General features: G+C 38.2%; 1 protein-coding gene across 2 annotated transcripts in view; it reads left to right on the forward strand.

Moving 5' to 3' along the window:
- Window positions 1–5,665: 5,665 nt before the first annotated feature.
- The window catches only part of LOC121320054 (potassium voltage-gated channel subfamily C member 2-like), a 48,286-nt gene continuing 36,211 nt past the window's right edge, over window positions 5,666–17,740 (forward strand). For both annotated transcript variants that reach the window (XM_041258206.1, XM_041258207.1), the window contains exon 1: window positions 5,666–6,725. In XM_041258206.1, coding sequence (XP_041114140.1) covers window positions 6,177–6,725 — 549 coding nt within the window. In that variant the 5' untranslated portion in view covers window positions 5,666–6,176. The remainder of the gene's footprint in view (window positions 6,726–17,740) is intronic.

The raw sequence follows: 17,740 nt of genomic DNA on the forward strand, positions 1-17,740 counted from the left end.
ATTAATAAGGTTGTATAAATTTAAATTAGTGAAAAATTTGTATTTGTAATGTGTGTTTTTTTTTTTTTTTTTTTTATAAACTTATTTCAAAAATCACTTCAAAACTATTATTAATAGTTGGCCTTTTGAAGTGTTTAAATTACATGCCAGTGAGCTTAAATTGACTCGTTAACTATTTTAATATTTAATAGAAAATAATGTCTCGTGCAGCCCTGGTAATTAATATAGATGTAGGTAATTGAAAAGGTCATTATGAATGTTAAATATTTAAATGTCTTACATTATAGTTACAGCACTTAGTGCAACGGTACATTGGTATTTCACTTGAAGAATAAGTAATGAGGAACTGGTACTTTAGTCAGTTTGTTTACTAGATATTTTTAGACCACTTTAAATATTCGCGCATGCTATTGCTGTTTTTTTGGGTACAGGGAGGCAAGGTTTTGAATAAATCTACGTTGTTGTAATTATTATTATTTTTAGTTAACCTGTGTCTGAAGTGTAAAGTGCCTGCAGCGGTCAGCATAACCAAAATCGTGCTTATATTGCTGGTCTTGTTATTGTTATTCATAGTCCTTTGAAACACACTGCTGTGCTGAGGCCATGCTTTTATTTCATCTTAAATATTCTCTGTCCTCCCACATGAACCTATTATATTCAATTACAATGCATCTGATTTATTAGAATCACCCTTTTCAGAAGACAAGAACATTTATACAATAGAGGAGGATGTTTGGCCTGTCAATGCCTAACTGGTACCTAGTAGTTGACAAATCTGGTCTTGAGGGATCCCAATAATTCAGCAATATTCCATATCCTTGCCACTCTGTGTATAAGTAGTGACTCCTACCCTCTGTTTTAAGTCTGTCTCCACTTAATTTCCAAGTGTGTCTTCTGGTCCTGTTTTCTGTGATACGCTGAAAATATAGCTTACGTTTACTTTGCCAACTACTTGAGATTTTAAAGACTTCAGTTAACTCCACCCTATTCTAGGCTAAATGGATTTAGTTCCCTCTAAGGATTATCGTCGCTCAGTCATTTCAGCTCTGGTATTAGTCTGGTTCATTTTTTTTTTTTTTTTTTTTTAGGATTATATGCATTTTAAACTCGTACTTGCTCTATGAATCCAAGATTCAATAAAAATTTGTCCGAAAGTTCTGTTTAGGCCTCTGATTGGATTGTGTGAAGCAGTTTCCAGTTGCACATGCTAGGCAGTGTATGAGTATGTAAGTAATAACACACGAGATGGCATGTTACTTGTTACTGGTGCATCCCATGCTATGTGTGTGTTCTAAAGCACTGCATGGCTTTGGAATGTCAGCAGCCATTCAAAGTGCAGAAAAAGGAACATACAGTGGCTTGCGAAAGTATTGACCCCCCATTTTTCCTATTTTGTTGCCTTACAACCTGGAATTAAAATTGATTTTTTGGGGTTTGTATCATTTGATTTACACAACATGCCTACCACTTTGAAGATGCAAAATATTTTTTTGTGTACTTAACGAAAAAAGGATAAATTGAAAGATGTGACATTTCGAAATCTAACATTAAATACTGCGCTACTATTATGGTTTCTAATAGACTTTTGCAATATCATTTTGTGGTTTCTTTGATTACATGATAACTAAAAGATCAAAATGATGTCTCAATACTAGAATTCTAGGTGATGTAAAACCTTTGGCCAAGTATTTGTTTGGATATTAGTTTGTTTTTCAAAAAGTAATAAAAGCCATTGTATTGCTGTGTGTAACACGTTAAAACAGAAAAGTATCTCAGCAGTAAATAATACATTGTGTAGGGCTTACTTTACCCCAGTGAATTAACTACAAAACAATGGATGCCAAATAGCAGTTCAAGTTAAACATTGTTTTGTTTATTCTGGAAATAACTAGTACATAATGCTGACACCATATTTTTTTTTTTTTTTTATTCCTTGCCAATGCTGTTTCTTCACAGTAAACAGTGACCATAGATGTGTTTTCATAATGTAATAACTTGAGGTTTACTTGTGCTTTTTTGTAGCTGAATAAGCAAACAAAAACGGAAATTTAACTTCAAACCCTTCGAATAAATCAAACGTGGAAATGGCGTTGTAAAGTGAAAGGGGGAAAAAAAACTCACTGGTTTGGTTCTCATTTATTATATTCCACATAACAGAAAGTCGCAACCAAAAAATATATACTATATATAATCTATATAAAAATCACTACACAAAATTTCAGAATGATGTGCTTGCCTTTTTTCTGTCCCATGAGATTCTGACTCGCTCTAAAGCAGCACAAGGCATTTTTGTCCCAGATGTCTTTCCATAGAGATCACTATGCATGCGCATGCATAATCTGGTTTGTTTACTCTTTGCTGTCTAAAACTTTTAAATAGAGGCTGAAGAGCTGTCATGTTAATCCTGACATTTTTTTAAACTGTCGTGCAAATTCTGATGAGACATTAAATAAATGCATGGTATTTTTGTCATTTGTAGTGAATACAAACTTCTTTTCAATCTGATTTTTGTAAAAAAATATCTGTTTGGATATTTGTCCCAGCACTAGTATGTGTGTGTATATATATATATATATATATATATATATATATATATATATATATATATATATATATATATATATATATATATATCAATCATAATGTGTGTGTGTGTGTTTCAGATTTCCTGTTGATTACTAAAATGTGTTTTTTTAAATTGTACAATTGAAAATAGAAAACTATACAATCTACCCCCACGACCAAACCTAGCAAATATAGTTACCTCTGTGAAGTATGTTTATAAATCTTGTATTGTCAGTCAGTAACTAAATAAATACAGCACTAAATTATCCTAATAAAGTTGAGTAATTTGAGTGATTTATTCATTGAGATGTATTCATTGAAGAAAGCCAGTTGAGAGCCATGTGAGTCTAACACATTAGAGCGTCTTTTCAGTTGCAGCTCTTCATTAATGAAATGAACCCAAGCACAACTGACCAAGCGATGCGTTCCTTAAAACACTTGACAGACGTGTTAACAAAGCCATGAATATATCGTGGGTCTGTTACATACCATTGCAGGCTGGGCATCAACACATGAAAAGGCAGATGTACACATGTCCTAAAGCATTCTTGGCAGAGGGCCTTGACTGTTTCAAATAATATATCATTAACAATTAATTATTTGAGTTGAGGAAAGGGCATTTTTGTATAATTATACATTGAGAAGAGTTGGTTATTTGCTTATAACTTTTGTTGTTATACAGATTAGATGCTTTTCAGTGTAACAGCTGGTGATGGTGCTGTAAGGCATTCTTGAGATGAAGCGGGAGGGGGAATGCTCACAGCTTGTTAAAAGGGCTGTTACAGATGACAAGTAATGCTTGGGGGGAATCAACAACCTTTTACAGTCTTAGCTTTAACTATAAATGAAAAATCACTCATAAAACAACAAGGAAAGGATTTTTTAATTTTTTTTTTTTAGTGTATCCCAATTTTCAATTCAGACAACAATTGAGGGTGGAATGAGAGTGTGACAGTGATGCGGTGGATATGGTCTGATTCATGCAGGGAAGGCTGTGATGATTCATGTGTGATTCATCTCTCGATTTCCAGCAATTTCCTTTAACACAGTGCCAAGCTGTAATCGCAGAACCAATAATAAAAAAATAAACTATTTCAATAACTACAGTTGAAAAGGCTTGATGGATTTAAAGGGATACATACGTGAGACTGCTCAGAATTTTCACATCCAATAAGAACAGGTTCTGTTCCAGTCCAGACTCGACAGCCTGTTGTATTGAGATTACACAGCTCATGCAACAGACCAAGGCAAAATGCTTACATGTATAATTATAACATAAATTACCTTACAAAGGTTTCTAGTTTAAATATTTGCCATGCTGAATTTTCATTGTTATGATTGACTCAGAGTTGAGAATCATTCATTATTTGGGGTTGGGAGAAGAGACATTTAGATTTGTGTGTTGATTGATCAGGTTTGAGTCATAGCTCCTGACTCTTCAACACATGCAGTGGCTAGAAAATTGATTTTAACGCCTAAGTTATCACTCCTTGAATGTTCATTTTGAATGCTTAAGTAAAAACATGAACTGGTTTTTACATAAAGCACATTTTGCACTGCTGTTTCCAGATCAAAAGAATAGACTATAATGAAATAGACGGTAAAATATTAATAAATAAATAATGATCACATTTATAACAAATCACACCCTTTCTGTTGTTTTATAGGGTTAATGTAGGAGTAGTACGAGAGGCTGTGCCTGAAGTGACATTGCATGCAGCTCTTGTTTAATAATGTCTTATAATACAAACCTTCTCAATATATATCTTTCAGTCATACATGTAGAAATGTAAACCCTCACCTCACACTCATACCTTCACTGGTAATACTTATTACATAATATCGGTATGATAATGTTACAACATGTTTTAGGTTGCTGTATTTTAAAGCGTTTTATTGACCTTTACTTATAAATCTGACTTGTAGCCAGAAGCTTTTTAACACAAATTATTAAAAGTCATATTTTCGTGTACAAATTTAGTACCATACTCTGCACATCAAGAAAAAAAAAAAAAAAAAAAAAAAAAAAAACATAATTTTATTGAACGTAACACAGCATATTGATAGTTAACAGTCCATTATGATTGAATAAACTATATACTGTACAACGAATATATCATATTAATATTAAATTAACGTTACAGTAAGAAATGTTTTTAGAGGCTAAATCCCTATGATAATCCGACCTACCCTGCACCTTTACAATAACTCCCTATCCTATATAGCCAGGAGTTGGTAACACAAAGGAGACGGCAGTGAGAGTGCTGGCAGGCGAAACACCTGTAGCTAGAGGCAGCCTTTTCTCCATCTGTCAAAAAAATATATCCTTGGTGCTCAGAAGCAGGTTTTCTTTCAGTAAAGCGACATACTGAAACACAGTAATACTGAAGATACGGACAGTGCTTCTGAGCTGGGTTTACTGTGTTCGTTAAAACGAAGAACAAGAACGAACAGCTGCATGTGCTGAACGGACAGCTCCTGTAGCTGTGGAACTGAGCACACTGACGGGCGTATTTAAAGGAGGAGGCAAAGATGCCAAAGAAGAAGAAATATGCTGCAAATCAACGACAGACTGTGTTATAAGACGTCGCGTGCCGTGTCAATACCTGTCAGAAAGAGCTTTTGGAACTGCAAAGGAACAACAGCATACTTGCAGCATCTTCCTTTGATACGTAATCGCGTTTCAGTGTGTTTTTAACGTTCACTATAGATATTTGCAGACCAAAAATATACACAACAAGTTGTCTGGAGATGTCTGAAGTAACAATTACATAATATTTTCAATATATACATTTATTATTATTATTATTATTTATTTGTTTACCGATGGAAATATCTGTCATTGGCTAATTTTGTATTGCTTGTGTGTAAACCGGCAGGTCTTTCCACCGCTTTCAAATAAACACATTTGGACAGAAGCAAACAAATAAGGAGAATCTATAGAGATCCCGTGGTGTATCAGCACAGTGGTGAATGTGACTAGGGTGTGCCTGTGGTATTTTTCTAGAGAAAAAAAGAGAGTTTTGTGTTGCGGGGGGGGGGGGGGGGGGGGGTCGGGGGGGGGGGGGGGGGGGGGGGGGGGGGGGGGGGGGGGGGGGGGATCGGTGTGGATGGATCACTTTCAACGACCGACATTGACAGCACCCCAAGGAGGACAGAAAACACAAGGAGACTGATCAATCGTGAGATGAGCTGCCATTCTGTTGGACTTCACCTGTGTGGATGAGAAAGCAGAATAAGAAGGAAGAAAGGGAATGGACTGAGACCCTGCACAACAACGCAGCACGCTCGCAAAACCCTGCTGTCTGAGATCAATTGCACAGAGGGGAAACGTAGGGATACCGAAACAGAGCCAGACCCCTTTTTTGTTTCATCTGACAAAACAACTGAAAAAATAAACCAAAACAATAATAGGCTACAAAAAAAAAAAAAAAAAACAAAAAAAAAAAAAAAAAACAGGAATGACACTGAAGGGCTGTGTTCTAAATGTTGTTTGTTGTACTCATTGCAACATGTAGAAGGGGTTACTGCATTTGGTCAGCCGAAAATAGAAGCTAGACAAAAAAGCTTCCCTTTCCAGTTTTTTATCGAGTCATGTCTTATCCGATGAGATGGGCAAGATCGACGACAACGAGAGGATAATCCTCAATGTTGGGGGCACCAGGCACGAAACCTACCGCAACACGCTGAAGACCTTGCCGGGGACACGGCTTGCTCTGCTTGCTTCTGAGTCTGACACAGAGTCTGGAGTTGATCAGCGGCAACAAGTCGAGTTCAATCCCAAGAACAACAGATACTTTTTCGATCGCCACCCGGGCGTTTTCGCCTATGTGCTTAACTACTACCGCACCGGGAAACTCCACTGCCCCGCTGATGTCTGCGGCCCCTTGTTCGAGGAAGAGCTGGCTTTCTGGGGAATCGATGAGACTGATGTGGAGCCCTGCTGCTGGATGACTTACCGGCAGCACAGGGATGCAGAAGAGGCGCTCGACATTTTTGAGATCAGCGGGGATCCGGGAGACGGGGAGGACGAAGATGTAAGCAAGAGGCTAGGCATTGAGGACGTGGCGTCACCTGAATGCAAAGTCAGCCGCTGGAAAAAGTGGCAACCGGTTGTGTGGGCTTTGTTTGAAGACCCCTATTCTTCCAGATCAGCAAGGGTAAGAAAAACAGGATGCTGCAGTACCTCCAAAATTATCCGATCTTGAACAGCGCGTGTCTAACAATATTTCAAAGTTGTTTAAAAATGTCAGGCTCTGTTCAATGGCAGTCCTGCATGTAATAAGTTCAATAGCACTGTTTATTTAGTAAAGGGCTATGAGATGAGAATGAATACGATGCAGAGTGTGCAGACAAATAATAATGTGTCAGGGGGGGTTAGACTATCTAAAGATCTGTCTCACCTGGTGTTGGCAAAGCTTTAGTGATACACTGTAAAGCAAATGTTTACACCTTGGTTTTCAATCTGATTGTTTAAGAATATACAAAAGATCTGGGTATAAAAAAAAACAAACTCACCCCCCCCCCCCCCTCCTCCCATACATTATGAATTCTGTAAGCGTGCGTCTGTAGTAAATGAGTCAGTTGTGCTGTATAGGCTATACATTGCACCACATAAATCATCATATACCATAAGCGGTGTTGTCATTTTAGACAGACAGAGGATGCTTTGATAATCTCATTAAAACATGCCATTCAGAATAAATCACATTTATCTTTTTTTCTCCGTAAAATATAACAGATTAAGACAATAATACCTTTTGTAAATAATGATAAAATACCACATGGGCACCGCTCAGCTTTTTCTATTTAATCTGAAGCGATACTTCTATAAATAGAGGTTTATAGAAATTCAAACCAAGTTGTTATGGAAACCTTTTGTTGGGGAGGCTGGGGGGTTAGGAGGTATGGGAAAGTATATTTTAAAATACGTTTGTAAGAAAGTGTTTTCAGAAATGTAGACTTAAAGAAACAAAACACACAAAAAATATACTGTTTATATAGTAGTGTGTGTGTGTGTGTGTGTGTGTGTGTGTGTGTGTGTGTGTGTGTGTGTGTGTGTGTGTGTGTGTGTGTGTGTACCTGTGTTGTGCCCTGTTGAATACACTATAGGACAATATTAAACATGTTCCAATATATTAAAGTGAGAAATAGCTGGCAATAAATTCGCATTTTCACCACATACCGTATGAGAATAAATGTTTTTGCAAGCTTCCTTTGATCTCCTGTGGAATTAGTTGCTACAGGTGTGTGCTGTACTGTACATCTACAGTTACGAGTGACTTGCAGGTGGCGCAAGGAGACACATATATCATGGAATGTGTAGTGTATATATGGAAATTACAGATGTTTCATCAAGTTTGTTTTTTCATAAATGTAGTATTTCATATTGAAAAGTTACCACTAAGCATATTTAACATTCTCCACGAGACTACAAACGCAATACTGTGTTACGTGTCGGTCTTTTTAATTACTAAACAGGACATTTACAGCGGCATTTATATCTAGCATAATATATCGGGAGAACGAAAAACGAAGTTAGCTCTGGTAGGCTAAACTATCAAATCTACCGCAGATACATACATTTACAAACAATGGTACCGTAAGGTGTAATTTGCATCCTACCCAGAATCTTTCTTAATTTATAATTCGTTGTTGCTAGTTTAAGATTAAAATAAATAGATAGGCCTACATAGATACAATTTGAACATATATATTACAATCAACAATTAAACAATGCTACATATTAGATCTGTATAAAAAAGTGATCTTTAATCATAACAAAAAAAAACAAATAAACAAGGTGTAATTGAGTGACAGTTGATTATTATTCTGATCATCTATAACGATTCATAAACAGAAAAAACACGTATTTGGTTGCACAAAAGAAGGATTGCATATTTCTATATTACTTTGGTAACTAAAACACACATTTATGGTAAATAAATAGTTCTGTACAATAAACACTGTGATGTATTTATTTATGTTCACTGAAGATGTGAAAGCAGGACGTTATTATATTTTAATTTAAACAGGGAGGTTATAACTCTGTAACTGTGATACTTGTTCCTATAGCGATCAAAGTAAAAGTTCATTTATAACCAGCTAAGAGTCAAACAAACCAAGCTCACCAAGCTGGTTATTCAGTTCAAATATATACCAGTATACTGTTAGGAGGTCAAACTCCTGCCATGAGGGATAAGATCAGCAGGGATGCATCCATTCCTCAGGATTACTGATTCATTTTCCTTCAGGGATGTTCAGGGTGGAACTACGCTGCAAGGTCTGTTCTCCAGAATCACTTTCCAGACCATTCCTAAAATCAGCCATTTGTGTGCCAGCTGAACGCATGCACAATACTAACAGACCTCTAATCAAAGTCTACTAGATATGTGGCCTTTTCTTGGCTTTGAGCCGGGGGATGTAGCTTGTACATTTTAAACAAAACACACCTGTATTCTGTTTGCATAACAAATAACCCACATGTGCTGCAATGCATCAAGTTTTGTGCCCAACCTGTAGTTAGGCTTGACATTGATCAACGCTAAAGTGACAGAAGTGCATTTGAACACAAGAAGAGCTTTCTTGCGAAATCTCGTTTCTTCAACCTGTTACTAAGCTGCCAAGAAAAGATTAAAGAGCCCTGAGATTGAGTACAGTTATTAGGTGATAGAAAGACAAATAAAATGCCTTCAGGTTCGCCGGCTCAGGACTGAATGCACCACAGAAGTAGAGCAAGAGAACATGCATTTGTTTGCTATGATGTTTTGAGTATAGCGATCCATTCATTGAGAATGCAACCTCTGCTCAGCCCACTGAGGCGTGTCTGCTCCCAGCACTGTTATTTATATACAGTGCATTCGGTATAAACCCTCTCCTCAGGAAAGGTAATGGCTTCTGCTGGGAGGCGATATGATTTTTTCTTGGCTGTGGCTGCCAGTGTCTCTTCTTCATGGCCATAGAGCTGGTCATTACCCTTCAGGGTTGATAGTTATCCCCTCTCCTAAGTGAACAGCTTAGTACTCAATCACCCAACAATGGGATGTTGTGTATATATATATATATATATATATATATATATATATATATACACACACACACACACACACACACACACACACACACACACACACACACACACACACACACACACACACAAACACACACACACATTGCTGTGCAAAAGTCTTAGACATGTTGTATTTTTGTACTCTGATGCATTATCAGTATCAGCTATTTACTCAAACACTCCACTAGTTTTTTCTACTATTATAACAACTTTGACTTGCATAAAGAAGGAAAAACATTGAGTGAAATAGCTTGCATCACTCGATTTTCATCAATAGGCATCAATTGTGTAACATAGTGAGGTTTGTTACTGAAATGTGGCATAAACAAGGTTAAAACATTCCTAGTGTCATAGATTTGATTTCTGCTTTAATTCACTATAGAAATAAACTATTAGACCGTAAAGAAGAAACTTGCATCTATCAAAACAGTCTTCCTCGGTTCAAATCTGCCAGCACCATATTGAATTACACAGGCACGGTGTGAGTAGTGTCTCAGCTATAGAGCTCAGCTTTCTTTATAACTGTTTGTTAGCAGCATTCCAGGCAATACACAAATGTGAAGTGTTTTCCTTTTCAGGTTGCCAGCTTTAGATTTTGATGATAAATTGTTCAGTCTGCCATTAATAATTGTTAAGACTGAGTCTGCATTTATCATTTAAAAGTACAAAAAAAAAAAAAAATGTCTGGAATTTGGATGTCTGGCCTCTCTACTTGTTCAAAGAGGCTACCTCTGCGGGTTGTGCTGGTTGTCATGGAAACATGCTTGCTCATGCTTCCCTGTTTTCATTGAGAACTGTCCTTCCTGTGAAGCCTGTTGATGTCAGGAAGTCTTTCAGCTGTGTAATTCACAGTGAAACCTTTTTTTTGTTTCGCAACATAAAAATGGTGTGTTTTGGAGACATGGCTCCACTAAGGATTCCTCTCTTATTGCTGTCACATTTCAAATATATTCAAGCACAGGCCCATTTACTTTTTTTTAAATTAATTTTTTTATTTTATTTATTTATTTTTTATTTTTTATTTTTAAAAATTTAGTCGTTGCCAATTATTTTTTATTTTCTCCCAATTTGAAATGGCCAATTATTATTTAGGCTCAGCTCACTGCTACCACCCCTGCGCTGATTCGGGAGCGGCGAAGACAAACACACGCTGTCCTCCGAAACGCGTGCCGTCAGCCGCCCGCTTCTTTACACACTGCAGATTCACCATGCAGCCACCCAGGAGCTACAGCGTCCGAGGACAACGCAGCTCCTGGGCAGCTAACAGGCAAGCCTGCAGGTGCCCGGCCAGACTACAGGGGTCGCTGGTGAGCCGAGGACACCCTGGCTGACCTAGACCCCCCCTCCCCAGCGATGCTCAGCCAATTGAGAGCTGCCTCCTGGAAACTCCCGTCCATGGTCGGCTGTGGGGCGACGTCCAGGCTATAGGGCGCATCCTGCACTCACACAGAGCGCTTTTACAGGATGCACCACTCAGGAGCCCAACAGGCCCATTTACTTCACAAGGGAGCTAGAATTTATTTTTGGGGTCATTGTAATTATAATGCTCATGCCACAGTCTTAGTAAGGGCGTCTGCTAGAAATAAATAATAAATAATAGTAAACAGATTTAAAGGTTGTGCACTATGGGACAAATCATTTAGTACTTGGATTACAACATCTTTTGAGGTTGGATCGGTTGGAGAGCAAACTGGCAACCACCATACATGCACACTGCATGTGAGAGTCTTAACCACTGTGCAAAAGAGCCAGGCTCCTCTGCAGGTGTGGTTACAGAGCTTTTATCTCACTGACAGGGGGCAGAGTCTGTAATGGCAGCGCAGCACACAACACTAAATAGATTTAAAGTAGCAGGTCCATTTAAGATGTCCAATGCTTACACAGCCTAGTTCAACATCTCCATTCTATAGCTTACATGTAACACAGTCAAGTGAGCATTATTTAAACTATAACCATAAGTCTTTCTTTGAAAAGCATATGATATTCAAGCAATTACAAATAATCAATAAATAAAATGCATGGTTGATATAGATATCCACGTGATATTGGCCTTGGGATGCACAGCAGCCAATCCACAGATGTCAACATTAATATACTGCAGTACAGTAATTCCACAGCACAATGGGATTATACAACACTCGCTATCTCAAAACTATCCTAAGAAGCTCTTGCATGTGGCTGTGCATTTGCTAGTATTGTTACAGGTTACTTCAGTGTCTGCTCTTATCGCAGCCATGTCTTTCTAAAAACAGCCTAAGCTCATCTATACATTATCTGCTTTGGTATGAAAGATTACATTTGTGACAAAGTTGCAGTGTTGTCCGGTTTCGTGCTGGCCCCTGGCGACAGCTCTGGAACTGTGTTAACTGTCTGGTAACAAGACAAGACAATTACAAACAAACAAAAACACAACACGCACAATTTCTGGTAACAATACACTTTCACTGTCCTTCTGGCTTTTTCTCACTACAAACCAAATACAAAGGAACAGATAACGATTCTCCATCCCCCTTATATGCTGTCACGCATGACCCCTTGGTAAACGAATACAGCTGCCTTTACAATCTGCGGCTGCTACATTGTTTCCCTTCCAATACAATACGTTATTGCAACAGGGTCTCGCCTTCTTCCAAACTGACCGAAGAATTCTGTCCTTGCTTAGAGCCTTCACAGGATTCATTATATTTCTGTCACAAAGGCATTAAGATCTATCCCGGCATGCTCCTCCCTAATACCTTACAACTTTTCTGTCAGCAAAATTGGTTAATACAGAAGATATGGTCTGCTGGTTTAACCGTTGCCTATTGCACCAGAAAAGATAATTGCCCCAATAAAGCTTCCAGGACAGATGTAAAGCGGAGTGAACACAAAACTAGTGTTTTCAAGAATTGAGGCTTGAAACCTGGTTCCAGTTGACCACTGGGAGACCTAGTTTGAGACAATTTGCTTTATCAATAGCCAAGTCTCCCCCAGTGTGCCATGCAGTGGCCTGAAACCTAGCCTCCTGAAACTGTTCCAAGCCGCAACGTGTCTTCATGATCCCTCAGCTTTACATCAAGAGTCTGGAACTTCATGACATTCTCTGATTTCTCAAGTTTTTCTTTGCTCTTTGATAAACTCGGTTTACTTAGGAAGTCGTTGTTATCAGGCCTCTTTGATGGCAACCTTAACTAATAGAATTTACTGTGAGAGTCTTAAGCTGGATAACTGAACAGATCTGAATTTGGTACTGAACAACAAAAGCCCTCTTCAGCAATAACATTTATAGGAAAATAAAAGTTCACCATGTGTAATACAAAATCTGTTGGTAATTGCCAACAGATTGCCTTTGACAATTCATGTTCTTACATTCCTTTGTACTGTAGTGGTTTGAACATTTTTATGAAGTTTACCTGTAATGAGAGATACAGCACAGTACTTACAGTATTTGCTATAAACCACAAAATTCCTATTAGACTAGTCTCTGGTTGCTGTCTTATATATTGACTAATGTTCTTTGATTGGTCCCCCTGGCTTTGCCTTCGGTGCATGCAGGAGATAACCTCATATTGAAGAGGTTTCTGCTGCCTGATGGAACTGGACACTTAGTTTGGAAAGATTTGCAAAAATAATTCTTCAAAGCCCTATGAGCTGAATCCAATTTATTATTATTTTTTATTAGCATGATATAAGGGTACGCAGATGACAAGCATCAAATGGGGAGTAATAACGCTCAATTAACTGTGATATAGTGGGCCAGAAATTTACATAACTGGGCAAGTGGAATGGCAGTTAATAATACTAAGGATCATTATTACCATCTGGGAGAAATGACATTTAGTCAGTGTGGTCCATATATCAAAGACTTTACTCCAGTCTTTTATTCTCTTGTTTTTTTTTTTTATTTAAGAGGTAAACCGCATGTTAATTTTACAAAACAAGAACCACTACTAGAGCAACCAAGTTATACATTTCAAGCACTTTCCAGTTTTTTATTATAGTTTTTCTGCTTTCAAAAAAACATTAGAGTTAATTACAGAATGGAGGGAACGCCTTTCTCCCCAATTTAAAATGCCTCCCAGCCATCGTTTATTGGTTTTATACTTAAACTTTTAGAACGGTAAGACAACAATGTGCATAATAGTCTCTCTCGGAGTCTTGAACGTTGTCAGGAATTAATAATACCTAACAAGCATGGTATGGTTCTTTATTAGCTATCCTTGATAATGCAATACAACCTTTTATAGTTCATTTATTGTGCAAGCATGTCAAAGCCTTGTACATAGCGCTGGGGATACAGAAGTCAGGAGTAAGTCAGGGCAAATTAAATACTGTTTTAAATGGGGATTGACATTTCTTCATGTATGCTTCCAACAAATCTAATTTGCAGTTAAGTACTGCAGTTACTTTTTTTCTTATTACATTTTCTTCTACTTTGTATGAACATGTCTTGATTAAGTTAAATCTGACAGGTTATGAATAACCATGTGATTTCTTGAGGTATCGTTAGCGTATCTACATTTCCATGAAATGCAAAGGCACACCATGTACAGTATGCAAGCTTTTCTTATCTTTACAACTGTCATTGTAACCTTCTTTATACTGTCCAGAATATTGTTCTTGTGTTCTTGTTCTTTGTGGACCTACTGTACCACAAACCAAAAAATTATGTGGTTAGGAACAGAAAGGGAAATCAAGTAAAAAAAGAAAAGGTCACAGCATTACCCAGAAGAATAGATCTTTTCTGTAATATTGATTTCTACTCTGATTTCTCCTTTGTACCCCTGGATTTTTGGATGTTTGTTTGTTTGTATAAAAGCTTTTGACTCATATAACTTGCGAATTACTTTGCTGGATTGATTTTGAAATGTGTATGGGCCTGGTTGGGGAAGGAAACGCACACAATGGCAAGTTGTTATAACAAACAGACCACCCCCAAAAAAACACCAACCCTCTGGATATAAATATATCTGTGAGCATAATCATATGGGTGTGTTTATTGCCGTGATTTGCAGTGCTATACTCTTCTAGCTTTAAAGTAATAGATTATATTAAGAAACAGCTGGTGTAATGCAAAGGGTCAAAGGATGAACATAAGACTCATATTGCATAGGTGTTTAATCTATTCCAGGTTTAAATCTGAGCTTGATTAGCCATAGTGCAAAGGTAACAAGCTCAGCTGCATCGTTTTTAAACTCATAGTGAAACCAGGGGTGGATCAAACTGCTATGCAATGGGAGTCGTATTCCCATAACTGGGGTCTTTAAACAAGATTTCTGCAGTCATTCTCACCCAGTCATGGGTTTACTTGAAAAGGAATCATTGGCGATTCATTTTATTCCCATCTCCCAGATGTCAACCAGTCCTCTCATCACAGTGAAAGGAGTGACCCTCCGGCCTGACAGAGTTCAGATCTACAAACTCGCTGCAGAGCTAGGAGACTTCATCTTCCTTTAAGTAGTTAGGTATTTGTTCTCCTCTGCGGCAGACCCTAACCTCCATGCCGGAGGAGACTGATTGCCTTGTTCCAAACAATGAAGACCTTGTCACATTACCAGCAGGTTTAAAGAAGCCAGCAATGGGAATGAGGCTGAGAAGCACAAGGTCAAAGAATCACATTGCAAGGTGGGTTACTTGTGTTTTTGTTTTTTCTCTTTTAATTTAGTATGTAAAATAATTTTATCCCCAATTTTAGAATGTCAAATTATGTTCCCTCGTTGCAGCAGCTTCTCACAACATTTCAGGCAAACTGAAGGTCGGAGGGCAGTGGAGGCTGGCGAAAAAGTGGCCCCTAGAGGACAAAGGACACCCCTACAGGTGTCAAGGCCAATAGGGGCCACTATAGCCCTGTGAGGTGACTGTCTCTACCCACTTAGCCTCTTTAGTATGTGGGAGCACCAGAGCTTGGTGGAGTCCCATAGTGAAGATCAGTGAGATTTCATAGCCAGGGCAGGGACCAGGTGAACCACTCTGGACCTGGGATAATCATGCCATCGATGCAGCCCCTGTAAGTAAACAAGCCTTTCAAGAGTCACTCAAAACAATGCTCCACTTCAGCCACATCAAGCCTCTGATTGTGAAAGGATAGCGTCAGCAGTGAGACTCAGAGTCAGGCAAAAGCTGCAGTTTAAGCGCTGGTGTGCACGTTTATTTACCTAATTGGGCATTGGCATACCTGTGATTGCTGACAGTGATAGATTTAACCCCATCCCTGCCAATCTTACATTCCCACACACACACACTATTTACAGCAGAAATGCCTCTTAAGCTGAAATGACAGTGGACAAAGCCTTTGTTTCCCACTGACAATTCAGTTTTCCCTCAAAGAACATGGATGATAATTTATTTGTGAATAGAAAATATAATTAAATGTGGCTTATTGACTACGCCCTAACATAAATTGATTCTGACTTCCAGTACAATCCATTCCAGTTGCATGCAACGAAGCAAGACTTTCAATATCAGTGTCCTGACACTCCCTGACAATGTCTGTTTTAGGCACAATGGGATAGAATGCAAATTTTGTCTAAAGAAAAATACAATTGTCAACAATAAAATAAAGGCACACTTTTGAGACCTTGAATCAACCCTCAGATTAGTGTTTATTTGTTTTGTGACAGTAACACCTGGAAAGCACGCATCTTGGACTTAGCAATCAGGGTCTGTGAAACCAGTCGTAACAGCTGTATTTTATTTTCACAACATTGCTTTTCTGTGTATAACTTGTTGATAAACTGGGCCAAACATGTGCTGAGCTCCGATGGTGCCAGAAGTTGCGTTGAGAACCAACTTAGAAAGCACAGGAACACAGCTGTGAAATACTTTTGTTCACCTTTTTTTTTTTTACTGCTCATTACATCTGAAAGGATGTCCCTCAGTGTCATTTTAAACTGTATTCCTTCCCGATTTAGACGCTCCGATTACTAGTGAAGCAGTAGCGACAGACTTGCTTGCATGGAATTTGGCAGCTGTACAAGCAGAGTGACATGTCCTTTTAGCATGCCTCTCCGAAAGGGCATTAAAGACATGCTTTTTATAGCATCATATTGAGTGAAAGAACTAAACTGACTATACTTAGGAATGGTAGTTGAAGATGCAGTGTTATTTGGAAGACTTTTCAAAAATCAGTTCTTGATGGATGGAGAATTTATACTGTTTCTTTATTGAGCACAAGTCTATGCCAGCATTAGCATAAGTATTACAAATAGAGAGAAACTATAAAACTGTTTAGCGGCTTTAATCTTTCGAACATGAAAGACATCTGGGAAAATGTGAGCAAAAAAGACCAAATATATGCATAGGTGGGCGGTTGTGTGGAGACCTGAGCATTTTGAAAATCTAAAACTTTCATTTGCAGAGAATTTGAAAAGATAAGACAAACCGTGGTTGGCAATCAAATCACAGTCAACCATAGAAAACGAAATCTCTGAATACAGTAACCGTCACCCGCTTGCTAAAGGTGTTTGGCAGTCCTATTGTTTTCCTGCCTGTCGCTCAGCTAAGCTTGATCGATATAAGGGAACCCATGGGGTAGCTTGGGGATGTGCCAAAAGGGCAAGGCTAAATGTAATCTGCAATTACTGCCATGCTTTAGCCCACTTCCTTCTCCCAGCCTCCAGCCTTGCTTTTGGCTTCACTCCTGCGGGTTAGCAGCTGCATTGCCTCTCTTCCTAACACTCAGCTGGCTTGAGTGCTGTGCGGCTTTACTGTGGAGTAAAGGTGGCATTTGTAGCTACTTTATTAACACTTTATAGTTGTTTGTTAGAAATAGAAATTTGAAAAGCCGTCTGAGACTTTCTCAAGATGGCTGCCTGCAAAGTTGCATTGCCGCCAGAGCTGGACAAAAGCAGCAGTATCCATGCCATTTTTCAGATCTTATTGTGGCACATCTAGATAGATGGTTGTTAATTTTTTAAATAATAATTTTAAAAATAATGGCTGCAAATTCACTATTCAGATAATACAACATGCATCATTTAGGGAGTGATTTCAAGAGCCAATTATAAAGAAATGGTCTAAAGATTGTAGTGGAAGCGGTAGTCCCTGCTGAGAAATGTGTATTAGAACTTGAAGAAATACTTGGGTGTGAAAATATTAAGTCAGCTTCACGAATGAACAAATCTGTTG

This window comes from Polyodon spathula, chromosome 8, assembly GCF_017654505.1.
Source record: "Polyodon spathula isolate WHYD16114869_AA chromosome 8, ASM1765450v1, whole genome shotgun sequence".
NCBI lineage: Eukaryota > Metazoa > Chordata > Actinopteri > Acipenseriformes > Polyodontidae > Polyodon > Polyodon spathula.